This window comes from Staurois parvus, unplaced genomic scaffold, assembly GCF_062004578.1.
Source record: "Staurois parvus isolate SC_StPar_1 unplaced genomic scaffold, SC_StPar_1.0 ptg000857l, whole genome shotgun sequence".
NCBI classification, from domain to species: domain Eukaryota; kingdom Metazoa; phylum Chordata; class Amphibia; order Anura; family Ranidae; genus Staurois; species Staurois parvus.
Window position 1 is genome coordinate 361,887 of NW_028318653.1, and position 19,931 is coordinate 381,817.

Here is a 19,931-nt window from a genome sequence, read left to right on the forward strand (position 1 = left end):
TCCTTCACGCCTTTGTCCAGGCTCCCGGCCGCCACCTGTCCTTCTCAAGACCCCAAATCTTCCCAACCTCACCCAGAATGTTGCTCACCACCACCTCCACAGGAAGGACTTTTTTTGCGAATGGAAACCTGACACCGTGCATTCCACGTGTAGTAACGGACTACTAAGCTAACTGGAAAAAGTGTCTTAAAATCAAAGTCCCGGTGAGTCTGAAAGGCACCGTAAGACCACTCCGCGTAACTCAAGCAGAAAAGGAAAGGGATCCCCAAAGCACCACCCTCCCACTTGTAGACATCTGTATTGAAGGGGCACTGAGGCAAGAAATGGTCCACCATCTCCTCCTCCCCACCGCACTCCACTCTTGGACAACCACGATTCTCCACAGAGCGATGCTTCAGGTTGCCCTTCACATAGAGTCTGCCATGGAACGAGAGCCAGGCCAACTCCTGAAACTTTAAAGGTATTCTCTCCAGTTTCATCAAATGCAGACCCTCCCTCATAACCGGGCCTGGGCAATCCCTCAATGCCAGCAGCTCGCTAAAGGCAGATTCAACAACTCTCCTCTCCAGGGCCTTCCTAGGAAGAGACTTAATTTCACTCGCCATTGCCGAAGCATTTTCAGACATGGGGCAACATAAGCCAGGAGCTCACCATGTTGGACCCTCAGGCTTTTCACTGGACCACCATTCTCCCAGCTTCGCAGAAAAGGCCTAAACCAGGACTGAAAAATACCAACCCACCCAGGTGGTTCCTCTGCCAGAATACTACTAAAATTATGTTTCAAAAACATCAGAGAAAAGAAAACCACTGGGTTGACTATACCTAGGCCACCCATCTGCCTGGAAAGGTAGGTTACAGACCTCTTAATGAGGTTCAGTCTGTTCCCCCCTAACAGCTGGAAGAAACCACTGTAGATCCTCGCATAGAGAGACACTGGAACACAGACAAAGCTGACATACAGAAATACCGGGATCAGGTAAATTCTAATCCGGTCAATCCTTTCCCTGTAAGAGAGTTTCCAATCCTTCCAGCTGGCCACCTTGGCATCGGCATCTTGTAGCCTGCTTACCCAATTTGCAAGGCCGTAATCACCGGGACCAAATCTGATGCCTAAAACTTTAATTTCCTGTTGGGGCTCTGGAAAGGCGTCCGGAAGGGTAAAGCCTTCGCCTTCCTCTCCCATCCAGAAAACCTCACTTTTATCCTGATTGATCTTTGAGCCAGATGCCTCAGCATACTGTTCCATCACCGAGACCACCTCCTCCGCCTCCTGCCTCACAATACTGTTCCATCACCGAGACCACCTCCTCCACCTCCTGCCTCAGCGTACTGTTCCATCACCGAGACCACCTCCTCCGCCTCCTGCCTCAGCATACTGTTCCATCACCGAGACCACCTCCTCCGCCTCCTGCCTCAGCATACTGTTCCATCACTGAGACCAACTCCTGCCTCAGCATACTGTTCCATCACCGAGACCACCTCCTCCGCCTCCTGCCTCAGCATACTGTTCCATCACCGAGACCACCTCCTCCACCTCCTGCCTCAGTGTACTGTTCCATCACCTAGACCACCTCCTCCGTCTCCTGCCTCAGTGTACTGTTCCATCACCGAGACCACCTCCTCCGCCTCCTGCCTCAACATACTGTTCCATCACCGAGACCACCTCCTCCACCTCCTGCCTCAGCATACTGTTCCATCACCGAGACCACCTCCTCCGCCTCCTGCGTCCCGGAGATGAAAACAGACACGTCATCAGCATAGGCCATGACCCTCAGAGGGGGCTCTCCAGGAATGCCCAAAGGAACTCCACACAACGGTCCGCTCTCTAACCTCCAAATGAAGGGATCGATTACAAACGCATATAGCAGAGGACTCAAAGGACATCCCTGACGCACACCTGAGCCAACCTCAAAGGGCCATTCAATCCAACCATTTACAAGCATGAAGCTTTCAGCCCCTCTGTAGAAAGTCTTTAGCCAATTGATAAAGCCCCCCTCCAGGCCATACTTGCCAAGGAGCAGCCATAGGTACTCATGATTAACTCAATAAAAACCTTTGGCCTGATCCAATGCCAGCAGGAAGTTTCCCCAGCCTGCAGCCCTGCACCACTTCAGGGACTCCCGGACAGCTAACACCGCTGAAAAAGTGCTTCTTCCCTGAACCGAACAGTGCTGTTGGCGAGAAAGTAAATTGCCGATAAATGCCAGAAAATGATCTTTGCCAGTATTTTCCTATCAACACTGAGAAGGCTAATGGGCCGCCAATTCTCAATTCTGGAAGAATCCTTACCCTTTGACAGAAGAATCACTGCAGATTGTCGCATGGAGGGAGAGCGAACCCTCTCTCAGACAGCCATTAAACACCTCCACCAAATATGGGGCCAGAGTGACCTTAAAGTGCTTATAAAACTCGGCTGTCAATCCATCTGGCCCAGGCGACTTCTTCATGGCAAGCTGATCAATAGCTTTCACCACCTCATCTGCCATGATGTCCTCTGTCAAACTCACAAGAGAACTGCCATTTCCCAGTCCTGGAGTAGAGTCCAGAAAACCCGACATGCTCGCCCGATCGAGGTCCCTCCTACCCAGGAGGTCAGCATAGTATGACCTGGAGGTTTCGAGGATCCCTGACTTGGACTTTGTCAGGGAACCCGTACTGTCAACCAGGCCTACAACTGACTGAACTGCTCTACCTTGTTTGCAGTTCTGGTAAGGGTCGGGCGAGTGATATTTCCCATAATCCCTTTCCAGAACCAAAGAGGCATGCCTGTCATATTGACACTGCCTGAGGAGGAGTTTAACCTCAGAGATCGCTTCTGGATCTCCATTATTGGAGACAAGCCGATCGAGCTTCCTCCGCAGACGCTGGTAGGTGACATACTTATCAAGCTGTTTATTCCTTCCTATGGCCTTGAAAAACCCAACGATCCTTCGTTTTGTAAGCTCCCACCACTCGGACTTACTGCTGCAAACGTCCATGATTGATACCTGTGCCTGAAAATAATCCTCAAAGGATTGACTCACCTTCTCATCGTCCAGGAGTGCCGAATTCAGCTTCCAGGTACCCCTCCCCTTAGGTGGTGTATCGGGGCCACTCAGAGTCACAGACAGAATACAGTGATCGGAAAACTCCACCGCCTGACACACTGGTGCCGAGAAGGCGGAGTTCCCCTTTAAAAAAAACTTATCTATTCTGCTCTGACTGGAACCTCGCTGAAAAGTGAATCCCGTGTCGTCTGGGCAGCAATGAATGTGCACATCAACCAGACCTGCCTCTCTAGCCGTCACAGTCCAGCCTGACTCCGGTCCCTCTCCTGTCCTTAGTCCTAGTGACGGTGTTAAAGTCACCACCGAAGACAACTTGCTGGGCTGTAAAAAGGAAAGGCTTGATCTTCATGAAGAGGCATTTCCTGTCCCATTTTGTCTGGGGCCCATAGATGTTAATCAGGCGCAGGTCCTGCCCCCCCATGGAGACGTCTAAGACCATGCATCTCCCCATTTCTACCTCAATAGTCTGCCGAGTGGTGGAGGGGACATTAGAGTGTAAGCTCCTCTGTTACAGAGACTGATGTGACGGTGGGGGAGGGGGACATTAGAGTGTAAGCTCCTCTGGTACAGAGACTGATGGGACTGCGGGGGAGGGGACATTAGATTGTAAGCTCCTCTGGTACAGAGACTGATGTGACTGTGGGGGGAGGGGACATTAGAGTGTAAGCTCCTCTGGTACAGAGACTGATGTGACTGTGGGGGGAGGGGACATTAGAGTGTAAGCTCCTCTGGTACAGAGACTGATGGGACTGTGGGGGGAGGGGACATTAGAGTGTAAGCTCCTCTGGTACAGAGACTGATGGGACTGCGGGGGAGGGGACATTAGAGTGTAAGCTCCTCTGGTACAGAGACTGATGTGACTATGGGGGAGGGGACATTAGAGTGTAAGCTCCTCTGGTACAGAGACTGATGGGACTGGCTCAATGTTCTCTGTACAGCGCTGCGGTATATGTCAGAGCTATATACATGTATAATTATACCAACAGTGTATGAAGTCCACATTCTCTGTACTGCGCTATGATATATGCTATCGCTGTGTAAGATCAGAACATGCTAGTACAGTCCTGCAGATATAAACATTACTGTTTTATGTGAAATTCTGGATTGTCAGCTCTGTGGGCTCACAAAGGTAGAATTGTATCTGGGAGTATACACATTCTATTCTCTTCCATTCAGGGAGGTGGCTGGCCTCTAGCATGGGAAGGGTTAATGAGAAAGATGACTCCTTTCCTTATAAGAAGCTGTGATTGGTGGAAGGTCGGATCCCATCAGGTATATAAGTGTCCTCTTACCTTCAGGAGATGTATAGCTTTTCTCATATCCATCAGGTAAGTGTTATGGGAGGGGGCAGAGCTCAGTCCTGTATGGGGGACCTGAATCTTCGTATCACTGAAACAATGATGGGTTGTTATTATTATTATACAGGATTTATATAGTTTGCGCTTTACAATATGAAGGTAGACATTACAGTTACAATACAATTTGGTACAAGAGGAAACAGAGGGCCCGGCTCCTGGGAGCTTACAATCTAGGAGGAAGGGTTGAGTTATACAAAAGGTAATAGCTGTGGGGGGGATGAACTGATGGAGGAAATACATGGCAGTTTACTAGGTAGAAGCAGGATAGACTTCTTTAAAGAGAAAGGTTTTCAGCCAGAAAGATTGGGGTAGCAACTTCCATAAGATGGGAGAAGTTCGGGAGAAGTCCTGTAGGTGAGCATGGGAGGAGGTGACACGGGAACTAGAGAGCATAAGGAAATGGGAGGATCGAACAGAGCGGTTTGGTTGATATCTTGAGACCAGGTTGGTGATGTAGCCGGGGCAGAGTTGTGGATGGCTTTGTAAGTTGTTAGTATTTTGAATTTTATTTGTTGAGTGCGTGGAGGGATTGGCAGAGAGAGGTGGAGGACACTGAATGGAGGCCAGTGGAGGGATTGGCAGAGAGGGGTAAAAGACACTGAATGGAGGCCAGTGGAGGGATTGGCAGAGAGGGGTGGAGGACACTGAATTGAGGCCAGTGGAGGGATTGGCAGAGAGAGGTGGAGGACACTGAATGGAGGCCAGTGGAGGGATTGGCAGAGAGGGGTAAAAGACACTGAATGGAGGCCAGTGGAGGGATTGGCAGAGAGAGGTGGAGGACACTGAATGGAGGCCAGTGGAGTGATTGGCAGAGAGGGGTAGTAGATACTGAACGGCTGATAAGGTGGATAAGCCTGGCAGCAGTATTCATGATGGACTGGAGGGGGGATAGCCTATGTAAAGGTAAGCCAATGAGGATGAAGTTGCAGTAATCGAGGCAAGAGATAACCAGGGAGTGAATTAGGAGCTTTGTGTTATTATTGGTTAAAAAGGGGCATATTCTGGAGATGTTGTGGAGATTGAGACCCCATGATTTGGACAGGGATTGTATGTGGGAGTCAAAGGATAGTTCAGAATACAGGGTAACCCCCAGCACCCTGGCATGCAGGGATGGGTTGATGGTGGCATCATTGATCCTGACTGAGAAATCGGGAAAAGAGGCACGTGGGGGAAGAAATATTATGAGCTCAGTTTTGGATAGATTGAGTTTTAGGAAGTGGTGTGACATCCAGTCTGATATGTCTGTTAGTAAATCGGTGATACGTGAGGAAACTGATGGGGTGAGCTGAGGAGTAGAGAGATAGATTTGTGTGTCATCAGCATAGAAATGGTATTGGAAACCATGGGAAGCTATCAGCTGACCCAAGGAAGAAGTGTAGATCGAGAATAGGAGAGGTCCAAGGACAGAACCTTGTGTGACCCCAACAGTAAGAAGAGTAGGAGAGGAGGAAGTAGAGTAGTAAGTGACACTGAAGGTGGGGTGAGATAGGTAATATTCAAACCAATGGAGAGTACAGTCATGGAGACCAAGTAAATAGAGTTTTTTGAGTAGGAGGGGGTGGTCAACTGTGTCAAAGGCAGCGGAGAGGTCCAAGAGCAAGAGTATGGAATAGTGACCATTGGTTTTAGCGGTTAGTCGTTTGTGAGTTTAAGGAGAGCAGTTTTCTGTGGAGTGTTGTGGGTGAAATCCAGACTGAAGGGGATCGAGAAGGTTACTCTCAATAAGTTTGCAGCTCAGCCGGTTGTAGACTAGACGTTCAAGGAGTTTGGAGGTAAAAGGAAGTAAGAGATGGGTCTTAGGTTGCCAAGACTGGCGGGGTCCAGTGAGGCTTTTTTAAGTATGGGGGTGACTAGCGCATGTTGTAGAGAGTTGGGGAAGATGCCAGTAGAAAGGGAGAGATTGAAGATATGAGTTAAAGAATAAAAGATAGAGCCAGAGGGTGACAGTAGTATTTGCGAGGGAACAGGGTCCAGGGGGCAGGTGGTTAGGTGGGCTTTAGAAAACAGTTTACCAACCTCCTCTATAGTAGCTGGGTTGAGCAAGGGAAGTATAGATTGTACAGGTGGACAAGGAGTGTAGGGTAAGGGAGATGTCTGGTGGACAAGGAGTGTAGGGTGAGGGAGATGTCTGGTGGACAAGGAGTGTAGGGTGAGGGAGATGTCTGGTGGACAAGGAGTGTAGGGTGAGGGAGATGTCTGGTGGACAAGGAGTGTAGGGTGAGGGAGATGTCTGGTGGACAGGGAGTGTAGGGTGAGGGAGATGTCTGGTGGACAAGGAGTGTAGGGTGAGGGAGATGTCTGGTGGACAAGGAGTGTAGGGTGAGGGAGATGTCTGGTGGACAAGGAGTGTAGGGTGAGGGAGATGTCTGGTGGACAAGGAGTGTAGGGTGAGGGAGATGTCTGGTGGACAAGGAGTGTAGGGTGAGGGAGATGTCTGGTGGACAAGGAGTGTAGGGTGAGGGAGATGTCTGGTGGACAAGGAGTGTAGGGTGAGGGAGATGTCTGGTGGACAAGGAGTGTAGGGGGAGGGAGATGTCTGGTGGACAAGGAGTGTAGGGTGAGGGAGATGTCTGGTGGACAAGGAGTGTAGGGTGAGGGACATGTCTGGTGGACAAGGAGTGTAGGGTGAGGGAGATGTCTGGTGGACAGGGAGTGTAGGGTGAGGGAGATGTCTGGTGGACAAGGAGTGTAGGGTGAGGGAGATGTCTGGTGGACAAGGAGTGTAGGGTGAGGGAGATGTCTGGTGGACAAGGAGTGTAGGGTGAGGGAGATGTCTGGTGGACAAGGAGTGTAGGGTGAGGGAGATGTCTGGTGGACAAGGAGTGTAGGGTGAGGGAGATGTCTGGTGGACAGGGAGTGTAGGGTGAGGGAGATGTCTGGTGGACAAGGAGTGTAGGGTGAGGGAGATGTCTGGTGGACAAGGAGTGTAGGGGGAGGGAGATGTCTGGTGGACAGGGAGTGTAGGGTGAGGGAGATGTCTGGTGGACAGGGAGTGTAGGGTGAGGGACATGTCTGGTGGACAAGGAGTGTAGGGTGAGGGAGATGTCTGGTGGACAGGGAGTGTAGGGTGAGGGAGATGTCTGGTGGACAAGGAGTGTAGGGTGAGGGAGATGTCTGGTGGACAAGGAGTGTAGGGTGAGGGAGATGTCTGGTGGACAAGGAGTGTAGGGTGAGGGAGATGTCTGGTGGACAAGGAGTGTAGGGTGAGGGAGATGTCTGGTGGACAAGGAGTGTAGGGTGAGGGACATGTCTGGTGGACAAAGAGTGTAGGGTGAGGGAGATGTCTGTACAGTGGAGATCTCATCACGAATTGTATCAATCTTATTTCTGAAGTGATTAGCAATCTCCTGGGCAGCGAGTGAGTTAATGGGTGGAGGTAATGAAGGATGAAGTAGAGAGTTAAAGGTTGACGGGGATTGCGTGAGAGGGTGTTAATGAGAGTGATAAAATAGGTCTGTTTGGCAGTGTGGAGACAAGAATTGTACTTTTGAAGGGCAGATTTATATTGGTCGAAGTCTTGCTGGATCTTAGTCTTACGCCATAAACGTTCCAGAGCACAGCTATGTTTTTTGAGGCATCTGGTATTGTCTGTTTGCCAGGGCTGTAGCGGTCAGGGCCTAATTCTGTGTGTAGTGGGGGGGCGGCAATGTTTCCAGGGTGGATGACAGTGAACTATTGTAGACAGAAGTGGCCAGGTTGGGGCAGGACAGGGCTGAGATTTTGTCATAGAGACAATCTGTTGCTGAAAAAAGAAGAGAACGGTTAAGATAACAAAGGTTTCTTTGGGTAACTGATATACTGTCTCCCTTTATAATGTTGGTGCTATATACATCCTGAATAATAATAATACTGTAATATATATAGAGAGCTCAGGGGGATTTACTAAAGGAGTGGAGCATGTTGACTCTTCCAATAACCCCCCCGTACATTTCTACTTGGAGAGTCTATGGGACATCACACCAGAAGTAAATAGAAGAGACTTCCACAAGATAAATTCCTCTTTTATAATCTTCCCAAATATATTGTGATGTACAAAACTCCATTTCACACCACTTTACTCCACCTTAATGCCGGTGACATCAATATCAGTGGAAGAAGCCAGAGGAGGAACATTTCACCTTAGCTGACACTTCTAGTTCCTGGTGAAGCTTCTCCATTTTGTGGACATAGTGGGGAAATGTATCAGTAAAAAACTTGAAATTATATTTTCATTCTCAAAATTGCTTCCCGGTGTACATGAATGGTGGGATTCCTTGTGATGTTTTCCATTATTCATGTCATACTTGGTGTCGTAGTTGTCAGCTGTACTTGTATAGAGATTTGTTATTTGTGGTGAGATATAATCCCGTTATCCGAACATTCTCCGTCCCTCTCAGGTGTTCCTGGAATCCAGAAGATGAGGCTTCTGCTTTGTTTATTTCTCCTTTCTGCAGTCACAGCAAACACCAATAACTCTCCTGGGGAATGTTCTCTGAGAGATGTCCTCTCCCTCACCAACCTCATGAAGTCTATGGGTAGGTTTAACCTCTTCATGATAATAACACAATTGTAAGTCTGCTATGTATCTTCGTACCGCATGATTCTGAATCAATTTGCATCACCGAAAGGTTCTCACAGCGCTTTGTTGGGACAAACCCAGCTGTTATCAAATACTGTCTGGTTGAGAGGTGTAGCCCACGAGGCACTGGAACCCAACACAAGAGCAACTCTGTTCTTCAATAGATTAACAATTCCAACCAGAATGATGGTCGGTTACGTGGCTGAGTGCAAGAAAGGACTTTTGAGGTCGCCTATTCTGTAGAACAGGGGTCTCCAAACTTTCTAAGCAAAGGGCACGTTTACTGTCCTTCAGGCTTTAGAGGGGCAGACTGTGGCCAGTGGGAGTATACAATACCTTGGCATCAGTGGCCCATCATTGGTAATAATGCTCCAAGGGCCAGATAAAGACAAGCAAAGGGCCACATTTGGCCCCCAAGCCACAGTTTGGAGACCACTGCTGTAGAACATGTAGTGGTGACCCTCCATTGGTTGGACAGTTGAATGCAGTGTTTGTAAGCTGTGTTGGTGTTAGACATCGGAACTTGAAGGAAGACTGGGTGAACAGCTGTAGGGGACAGAAGGGTAAAGGAATAAAAGGTAGAAGAGATAGCTTAGTGGGTAGAAAGGTTGGGGGAATGTCAGGTTGGGAAGGTTATGGAGGGAATAAAATGCCTGGGGGCCAGGGGCCCTCACCCGTACTGTTTCTCAATAGTATATTGATTTATTCAAGGTGTTTAATCACATGGGGCCCCTCAGGGCAGTTAAGCTATCCTCTTGGGGGTATGTATCAGTTCTCATACAAAATTCACAAAACATAACATTTTTAACAAATTGGGTGAAAGCACTGATATGTAGACCCCTTAGTAGAAGCTCTTTCATGTCATTTCATGTTTTTTTTTGACAACTACTATACTGATTAAATGAAAATTGTTCGCTCTGTTATCGTGCGAGAAAAACGTTCATGCTCGTCACTTCAGATATTGTCACATGAACAGTCGTGAAAGCTGTGCACTATCGATCAGACTATCAAACGATCCTCCAAAAGCGTTTTTTGTCATCCAGTTTTCTGAACATGTATACTAGGAGTTAGAATATATATAGACATATCCATACATCTGGATCACATCATTGCAAACAAAGTATACAGTGTGGAACATGGCCGGATCTAGGGAGGTGCTGGGGTGGGCTATGCCCCCCACATTTCAGCTGCGCCCCTCCAGGCAACCCATGGACTTTGTCCAACAAGAGAAGCTGTCTGCAGTGGCTCACACAGCCCGACACAGCACATTTCCTCCTCCCCTTCCCTGCACTCACAGCAGAGGAGATCGATGTACACTGTGGGTGGGAAATTTGAAGATCTGCAGCCGGCAACTACATGGTGACTGTAGGATTGATTCCTCTGTCTGTGCCTGCATAGACCAGCCTGAATGAGTGAGCTGAGCTACACTACAGCTGAATTCTCCCCATCTCCCTCCTTCTCTCCCCCTCTAATTCCCCCCTTCTCTGCCCCTCTGTCTTGCCCCCTCTCTCCACACCTTCTCCCCCTTCTCTGCCCCTCTATCTCCCCACCTTCACCCCCCCATCACTTCCTTCTCTCTCTTCTCTATCTCCATACCTTCTCCCTCCCCTCTATCACAGAGCTGGTCTCCCCCATCCCCTGGTTTGCTGCCTGCCACCCCCCACCTCCCAGCAGCCCTTCTTCTGTTGCCAGCAATCTGAGGTCAGCACAATCCAGTCCTTCACCGCTCCATGCCCGCTAGGGACAAAGGCCGCACTCCCTGTGCAGGGCCTGCATTGAGGGGGGCGGGGTCCCTTGCCATGATAACCCGACACTAAGTCTTGGGTTACCACAGGAACAAGAATGCACCCAGCTCTGTATATAATGCAGAGCAGGGCCCCAGTCCCGATGTGTGCTCCTTGCTGCTTCCCCTGCTAGTGTGAGCGAGGTCTAGGCTACAGTCAGACCTCCTCACTGATCCAACCTCCCTCCTCTCACTAACCCTTCGGTGCCTGGGTCTCTCCCTTGTCTGTGGGGTTAACCCTTTGCTGCCTGTGAGCCTGGCTGACTTAACCCTTTGCTGCATTTGAGCCTGGCAGACTTAACCCTTTGCTGCCCATGAGCCTGGCAAACTTAAACCTTTGCTGCCCGTGGGCCCGGTGGACTTAACCCCTTGCTGTCTGTGAGCCTGGCAGACTTAACCCTTTGCTGCATTTGAGCCTGGCAGACTTAACCCTTTGCTGCCCGTGAGCCTGCTGCCCGGATCACTCCCCTGTGCAAACGTAACCCTTTGCTGCCTGGAGCTGCCAGTGTGCATTGACCCTGTATTGCCTGTGTGGACTGTAACCCTCCATGTCCTGCTCCCTGCATCCAGTAAGTGGACTAACCCCGTGCTGCCCAAATCTCCCCATGAACCCCAATTCCAACGGAACCTCCACCACTCTGTCCTGTTGAGCTCTGTGGACTATCGGCCCCCTGTTGTCCCATATTGCCATCCTGAGAACTTTATGGTGTCATTGTGTCTGGTGTTGATCTGTGGACTAGCTGTTCTCTTGTCTGTACTCCGAAAAACTCCCCAATAAACGCCCACATGTTGGGTTCCGTGAAATCTGTCTCTGTGTGCTCTCTCTGTGCTCCTAGTACGTTACACCCTCCTATCTCCCCACCTTCTCCCCCCATCACCCCTTCTATCTCTCCTTCTTTTCTTCTCGCCTTTGCAACCCTCTATCACCCCCCCTTCTCTCCCCCTCTCTCCCCTCCTTTCTCTCCCCACCATCTCCCCCCTTCATCTCCCCATCTTCTCCCCCCCTATCTTTACATCTTCTCTCTCCCCTCTCTCCCCCCTTCTCTCCCCCCTCTATCTCCCTCCCTTCTCTCCCCCCTCTATCTCCCTCCCTCCCCCTTCTCTTCCCCCTCTATCCTCCCTGTATCTCCCCTTCTCTACCCCCTCTTCTCTATCCCCGCTATCCCCCCCTTCTCTCCCCCCTGTATCTCCCCCCTTTTCTCCCCCTCTGTCCCCCATTTGTCTCCCTCCCCCTCTCTGTTCATGGTAACACACAGGGACAATTTCAGTATTATTGGGATGGCTGACAATCTGAAGGCTGGATAAACTGATGGAGTTATTACTCACAAGTTTGTGATGCTTCTAATTTACCCCTTTCTGCCCAGCCCCAGCATCCCTTTAGGGGATTGTTCACATGAACTTTGGTCTCTGAAGAGCGATCTGCATTCAGATCAGTCTTCAGAGAGCAGTTAGCAGGCAATGAGAAGTATAACATCCTCACCGCCTGCTTTTCCCCCTCGAACCCCACATTAACTCACTGCAAACATGTGCATTGCATGTAGTTGTGGGGTGCTTACAGAGCAGCTTCATTCACTTGAATGGGTCACATTCAGCAGGCACTGTGCCCACAGAAAGCAACAAAGGATAGAATTTCTTCCACGGCCACAAAACATCAGAGTGGCATTATGTGTACACCCCAACCCTGTGCTGCCAACCAGCCATAAATTTACAGTTTGTATAAAACAGACACTTTTCTCCTATCTGCAAATGATCATAGACAGGAGAAATGTGCCCTTAGAAAATCCCTTAGTCATGGACTCTGACTGCCAGACTCTGATGTAAGGGGGCACTCCACCAAGCTCTGATGTAAGGGGGCACTCTGCTGAATTCTGATGTAAGGGGGCACTCTGCTGGACCCTGATGTAAGGGGAAATCTGCTGGACCCTGATATAAGGTGGCACTCTGCTGGACCCTGATGTAAGGGGAAATCTGCTGGACCCTGATATAAGGGGGCACTTCGCCAAACTCTGATGTAAGAGGGCACTCTGCTGGACTCTGATGTAAGAGGGCACTCTGCTGGACCCTGATGTAAGAGGGCACTCTGCTGGACCCTGATGTAAGGGGAAATCTGCTGGACCCTGATATAAGGGGGCACTTCGCCAAACTCTGATGTAAGAGGGCACTCTGCTGGACCCTGATGTAAGGGGAAATCTGCTGGACCCTGATATAAGGGGGCACTTCGCCAAACTCTGATGTAAGAGGGCACTCTGCTGGACCCTGATGTAAGAGGGCACTCTGCTGGACCCTGATATAAGGGGGCACTTCGCCAAACTCTGATGTAAGAGGGCACTCTGCTGGACTCTGATGTAAGAGGGCACTCTGCTGGACCCTGATGTAAGGGGAAATCTGCTGGACCCTGATATAAGGGGGCACTTCGCCAAACTCTGATGTAAGAGGGCACTCTGCTGGACCCTGATGTAAGAGGGCACTCTGCTGGACCCTGATATAAGGGGGCACTTTGCCAAACTCTGATGTAAGAGGGCACTCTGCTGGACCCTGATATAAGGGGGCACTTTGCCAAACTCTGATGTAAGAGGGCACTCTGCAGGATTCTGATGTAAGAGGGCACTCTGCTGGACTCTGATGTAAGGGGGAAATCTGTTTGACTCTGATGTAAGGGGAACCTGACCAAGGTTTTCGTTTTCTCAATAGTTGCTGGTTTTAATGGTGTTCTCCATTAAGGTAGGCTCAGTAAGGCAGTCTATACATTAGTCATTTTTTTCTCATTCAACAATGTGTTGAACAAAAAAAAAATAACTTGATTCTCTCATCCACAAGTTCAATGTGGATGGGGAATCACTCCCGCCGAGGTAATGTGTTCTGACAGCGAAGAGACTTCATTGCCACCAGAATACACTGATCAGTGCTGCCAGCTATACCCGGCGCTGCTAATTGTGCAGAAATTTTCCTAGAGGCTGATTGTACAGAAGTCAATTAATAGATCGACTTCTGTACAACCAGCCTGCCCATACATGGATTGAAATTCAACCGATCCCTACTGAAGAAGATGAATTTTGATCCAAGTATGGCTGCCTAGAGCAAAAATATAATTTGTGTGCATAAAAACATATGGAATGGAAACAATTAATACAAATAAAAGTTCCTTTGTCCTGAGGTTTGTGTCTCTGAGACGGTCGGTTGTGGCGCAGTATTTAGTATTTTGTGGGTAAGAGTACTGTGGTATAGGTGTGCATTGTATACAGCAGGCACAGATTATGTTCAATGCCCCCTAAGACCCTCCCACTGACCAGACACAGAACCTATTTCTCTGTTCTTTCCCAGGGTGTCCCATGTCTTTCATCATCCCAGTCTGGCTCACATTTTGTCATTCTGTGTTGACCTTTTAATTGCAAAGCCAGTCAGATGACTTGTTATGAGTATTGTTATCATTGTCAATGTTTACATATTGTTTATATTGTTTAGAGGCTAGTTTCGCCTTTAAAAACATATATGTCCTCTGCCCTGCTGACTCCTGTACACTGCTATACTGACCCCTGACCACTCCCCTCCTGACTAACAGTCCTCTGCCCTGCTGACTCCTGTACACTGCTATACTGACCCCTGTCCACTCCCCTCCTGACTAACAGTCCTCTGCCCTGCTGACCCTCTGTACACTGCCATACTGACCCCTGACCACTCCCTTTCTGACTGACCGTCCTCTGCCCTGCCGACCCCCTGTACACTGCCATACTGACCCCTGACCACTCCCTTTCTGACTAACAGTCCTCTGCCCTGCTGACCCCCTGTACACTGCCATACTGACCCCTGACCACTCCCTTTCTGACTGACCGTCCTCTGCCCTGCCGACCCCCTGTACACTGCCATACTGACCCCTGTCCACTCCCCTGCTGACTGACCATCCTCTGCCCTGCTGACCCCCTGTACACTGCCATACTTACCCCTGTCCACTGCCCTTCTGACTAATCGTCTTCTGCCCTGCTGACCCCCTGTACACTGCCATACTGACCTCTGTACACTCCCCTTCTGACTAGCCATCCTCTGCCCTGCTGACCCCTGTACACTGGCCTACAAAATGCTGATCCTGCAATACACTACCATACTGACCCTTGTCCTCTGCTCTGCTGACCGCCCATCCTCTGCCCTGCTGACCCCCTGTACACTGCCCTACACACTGCAGATCCCAGCCCTTAGCTCTGCTAATCCCTGTCCTCAGCCCTGCTGACCCCCAGTACACTCTGCTACTGATTCCTGTTTTTGTGCACTGCCCTGCCAACCTCCTATCCTCTGCCCCCTGACATTTTTTACTGCACCCCCATATCAGACTGGCTAGATCCGGCCCTGGCATGGAACATTTAATATAAGTAACTAGTTTGGGGTTGGTTATGATTGAGCAACACAATACACAGTTGTGCTAAAAAGTTTGCCCCTTCCCCCCTCTTGGAGAATTGGTAATAGACAGGATGTACCACGAGTGAGCCAGCAAATCCCATTTCTTGTATTTCTTATGGGAGTCCTATTCTGTAACTGTAGATGATAACTGAATGGCCCAATCATAAAAGAGAACATGGCAACAAGTCAACCAATGAAATTCCCCCTGTTCAATAGTCTGCACCCCCTTAATTCCTAATCCTGTGTATTGCCTCCTTTACCATCAATGACAGCGTGCCATCTTCTGTAATAGTTGTCTATGAGGCCCCCGAATTCTTGCTGGTGGTAGAGCTGCCCATCCGTCTTGGCAAAATGCCTCCAGGTCATGTAAAGTCTTTGGTCGTCTTCCATTAATTTTTTAGCATTTTTTGAGACAGATAAAATATTTTGGTGGTATTTATTCACCGCTGGGATTTTTATTTTTTTGCTATATAAATGAAAGTCCAAAAATTTTGAAAAAAGTGTTTCTCTTATAAAACTTTGCAAATAAATAATATTTCTTCATACATCTCGGCCAAAATGTATTCAGTTATTTTTTTGGGAAAAAAAATAACCCAAATTAGTTTATAACCAAAAATTATAATTTAAAAAAATGTTTTTTTTTAATTTTTATTTTTTTATATTATTTATGTTTTTTTAACATACTGTCACCCTAGCAGTACAGTGTCACCATAGTAACACTGTACTACTTGTGGGGGGTGATAAAGATTTATTACTATTATTTTTTTTTACACTGATTGCTTTTACACCCATAAAGGCTGCAATATCAATCATTTCTCCTCTCTGACTGCATTCTTGCAGCCATTGAGAAATACTGTGTGAGCTGTGATTGGTCACAGCTTGTCACATGGTACAAGGCTGTTGTGAATGGCCCTGTACCATGTGATCTCTGTGATCATTCACAGATTTCACACGTAGTAAGCAATGATGCCAGAAGTGACATCATTGCTTACTACTATTCATGTGATCACTGATTGGCCAATCAGTGATCACATGATCGGGACCTCGCACAGAGGTCCCATACAGCGATCGGTGTTCCAGAGGACACAGCAAGCACTGGATCGCTCCCAAGGAGCATGCACAGGCTAAAATGGCGGGCGCCGTTTATGAACAGCAACCTGCTCCTGCACTGCTCCCGTCCGGCTGTTTATATACATGGGCTGGACGGGAAGTGGTTAAATAAGACATTTTTTTTTTGGCATGATCAGTCAGATTTTCAATATCGATGCCAAAATGTCACCATTTCTGCCAGGGTGGGGCAAACTTTTCAGCACAACTGTAGAATATTTTGGTCCAGAAATTGTAGACTGAAGGGCGGTGCCACCATATGTGAAGCATAGTCCTTACTGTCATACTACATCTCCAACAGTGGTCAGATGTGGTTAGAAAACGTTTGTGTAAGGGTTGGGGTTACAATGGCAATGGTACCAGCAGGTCACAATTGTACCCTCTTGAGCCATGCTAGTGATGCTGATTTTAAAGGAGAGGGTTTAAATTTAGCTTAGGTTGTCCTGAATTTCATGGTTTAGTTCTTTTTCCCACCCCAAGAGATAGTATCATGTAAGAGATGTGCAATAGAATGTCCTACAATTCCATTAGAAGGTGCGTAGGTGGCATGTCCTGTAGACAAGAGATTCAAAAAGAAGTCAAGTCCCTGGAGGTGTGATCAGTAGGTAACAAGACCACACCATTGAAAGTCTTGGAGCCAGGTCATGGGGCGGGTTGTAGAGTGGATGTTATAGTGGAAAATATGTTTATGTTTAACATGGTGAGTAGCTCCAGAGATCGGGGAAAGATCTGTAAAATCAGAAATGGAGAATCATAGTTACATAGTTAGTTTGGCTAAAAAAAGACAAAAGTCCATCCAGTTCAACCATAAATAAAAGCTATAATCCGACACCCACAGCTGATCCAGAGGAAGGCAAAAAAAACCAGCAAAGCATGATCCAATTTGCTCCTGCAGGGGAAAACTCCAGGTGGCAACTCAGAATTGCCCAGGGAAGGAGTGAGTGGTCCAACATCTGGAGACAGATATTGATGTTTACAAATGAAGTCCTGGAATGAAGTCCTTTAGGAGAGGAGGAAACCCAATGGGAAAGGTGAACAGTTGGGGGAGCTTTTGGAGTGATATTCAAGAAACAGCCAGAAAAATTGTTGGATGGTTCTGAATTGTGACCCATAACGTGTCCTTCCATTGATGTATCCAATCAAGGATAGAGGTTAGTAATAGAAGCTCATGGCATTCTAATATAATTTGAGGTGAGGAAGACCACACACCACCAGCTGACGTTTACCTGACAAAGATACTGCATCATAACTTGGGAGGGGTGAGCCAAGATATAGTTCAGTAATGTGGTTTTCAAGATACAGAAACATTTTGGGGCAATGCTTGAAAAACATAGATTATATAAGGGACAATGTCCATCTTGAAAAGCCCTTGTGGCCAAACTAGGAGTATGTACAGATTAGTGGGAATATGAACCCCGAAATACTTAATGGCTAAAGTGCAAGCAATTGTTTGCATCGTTAGCTTGGTGCTCCATGGGCAAAGGTTGGGAAGCATTGACTTGTGCCATTATTCATATAGAAAAGGTCTGAAAAGAGCCAAATATTCAAAGTCTAGCCATTGATCAGTCATAAAGATACAATTTTGTTGAGGAAGGCAGATGGGATCCCAATCTGTTGGAGGGTGAAACGCCAAGATGACCAAAGGCCTTCTAGGCATTGATAGATAATGTTGATAAGGGTGGGTTATGTTTTGGTTGCATAGTCAATAAGGGAAATTGTTTTGCTAGTATTGGGGGGGGGGGGGCAGCCATATCTGCTCATTTACATTTGTAGGTTCCTCATATCTCTGTCTTCTCTTCCAGCTTCTACAATCCTGGAGAACAGTAAGCTTGTCTGCACTGATGTCAACCAGCGAGGAGCATACGCTGCCTGTCCTGCAGGTAAATGACCACAAGACCTCCAATAGACCTCAGTGTCAGTGTGATGAGATGTATACTTCATTCCAGACCACCCATGAGGTCCTAGAGATCTCAGACCAAAGAAGGACCGCTGTCACCTCCCAAGAAGAACAGGGTGGGATCAATCCAAGAAATGACAGGAGGGGAGTGCTGGATATTCAACCAAAAGCCTCTATGAGGTTATTTTTGGGGTACACCTCAGGGCTGCAAACCTCTGCACATTGTGTGTATACAGTATATGTATGATTGTAGAATGTTCTAATCTGATATTTCATCACCGCCTCCTCATTTTATGCAGATTACAGCACCACGGGGTGTTCCTGCGGGATGGGCTGTGGCTCGTGGGACATCCAATCGGAGAGAACGTGCCACTGTCAGTGCAACAATATGGACTGGACATCGGCCCGCTGCTGCAAGGTCGGATCTAAGTAGTCTGACCACCAGAGGGCGGACGCTCATCGATGGGAGTGACACCCCTGAATGATCTCTACTATCACAATCAGCTGGGAGCTGCACATCACACAAGTTGTAGCTTCATAGAACGGCTTACGGGCCCAACTATAAAAGGTTGAGATTAATATTTAGTGATTTTCCTTTGTGGCAAATAAAGTTTTCCTGAAAGTCTCTCATTTACTCCACCCTAAACCTGGATTCTTTCCTATTATTCCTATCAGTGGGAGGCCGGAGAAGGACATTTCCTTGGGGTGACACAACAGGTTTTCTTCAGTTTTATTTGGGCCTCATCAATCAGATTTTATAGATTTTCCTCCTGAGGGGGCATAGAGTTCTGTATTGTTCACTGCTGTGGGCACCAAGATCTGTGATTGACACTGCTGGGGCCACGAAGACATGTACTGGTCATTGCTGGGGGCCTTGAGATCTGTACTGGTCACTGTTGGGGTACTGAGATCTCAATTGGTCTGTTTGGGGACACAGATATGTACTGGTACTGCTGGGTGCACTAAGATCTGTACTGGTCACTGTATGGTCACTTAGATCTCTACTGGTCACTGATGGGGGCACTGAGATCCCTAATGGTCACTGCTTGGTCACTGAGATCTAAACTGGTCACTGATAGGGACCCTAAGGCCTGTACTGGTCATTGTTGGGGACAGATATATTTACTGGTTACTGCTGAGGAGACTGAGATCTGTTTTGGTCACTACTGGGAGCACTGAGATCTCTGATGGCTACTGCTGGGGGCACAATGATCTGTATAGGTCACTGAAATCTCAACTGGTCACAGCTAGGTGCACTGAGGTCTATATGGCTCACTGCTGAGAGACACTGAAATCTGTTCTGGTCAATATTGGGGTACTGAGATCTCTAATGGTCAATTTTGGGGACACAGATATGTGCTGGTACTGCTGGGTGCACTAAGATCTGTACTGGTCACTGCTTGGTCACTTAGATCTCTACTGGTCACTGATGGGGGCACTGAGATCCCTACTGGTCACTGTTTGGTCACTGAGATCTCTATTGGTCACTGATGGGAACCCTAAGGTCTGTACTGGTCATTGCTGGGGACACTGATCTTTACAGGCTACTGCTGAGGACACTGGAATCTGTTTTGATCACTACTGGGAGTACTGAGATCTCTACTGGTCACTGCTGGGGGCACAAAGATCTGTACAGGTCCCTGATTGGTCACCAAGATCTCTACTGGTCACAGCTAGGTGCACTGAGGTCTGTACTGCTCACCGCTGAGGACACTGAGATCTGTCCTGGTCACTGCTCTTGGCACTGAGATCTCTACTGGTTGCTGCTGGGGGATATGAGATCTGTACTGGT

The 19,931-nt window shown here is 48.2% G+C and overlaps 1 protein-coding gene across 1 annotated transcript; it reads left to right on the top strand.

Moving 5' to 3' along the window:
- Positions 1-4,286: 4,286 nt before the first annotated feature.
- On the top strand, positions 4,287-18,785 carry LOC149443494 (resistin-like). Its single transcript, XM_089655621.1, has 4 exons — positions 4,287-4,375; positions 8,782-8,919; positions 18,045-18,122; positions 18,439-18,785. The coding sequence occupies exons 2-4, from the start codon at positions 8,802-8,804 to the stop codon at positions 18,570-18,572; spliced, it is 330 nt and encodes a 109-aa protein (XP_089511747.1). The 5' UTR covers positions 4,287-4,375; positions 8,782-8,801; the 3' UTR covers positions 18,573-18,785.
- The last annotated feature ends 1,146 nt before the right edge of the window (positions 18,786-19,931 follow it).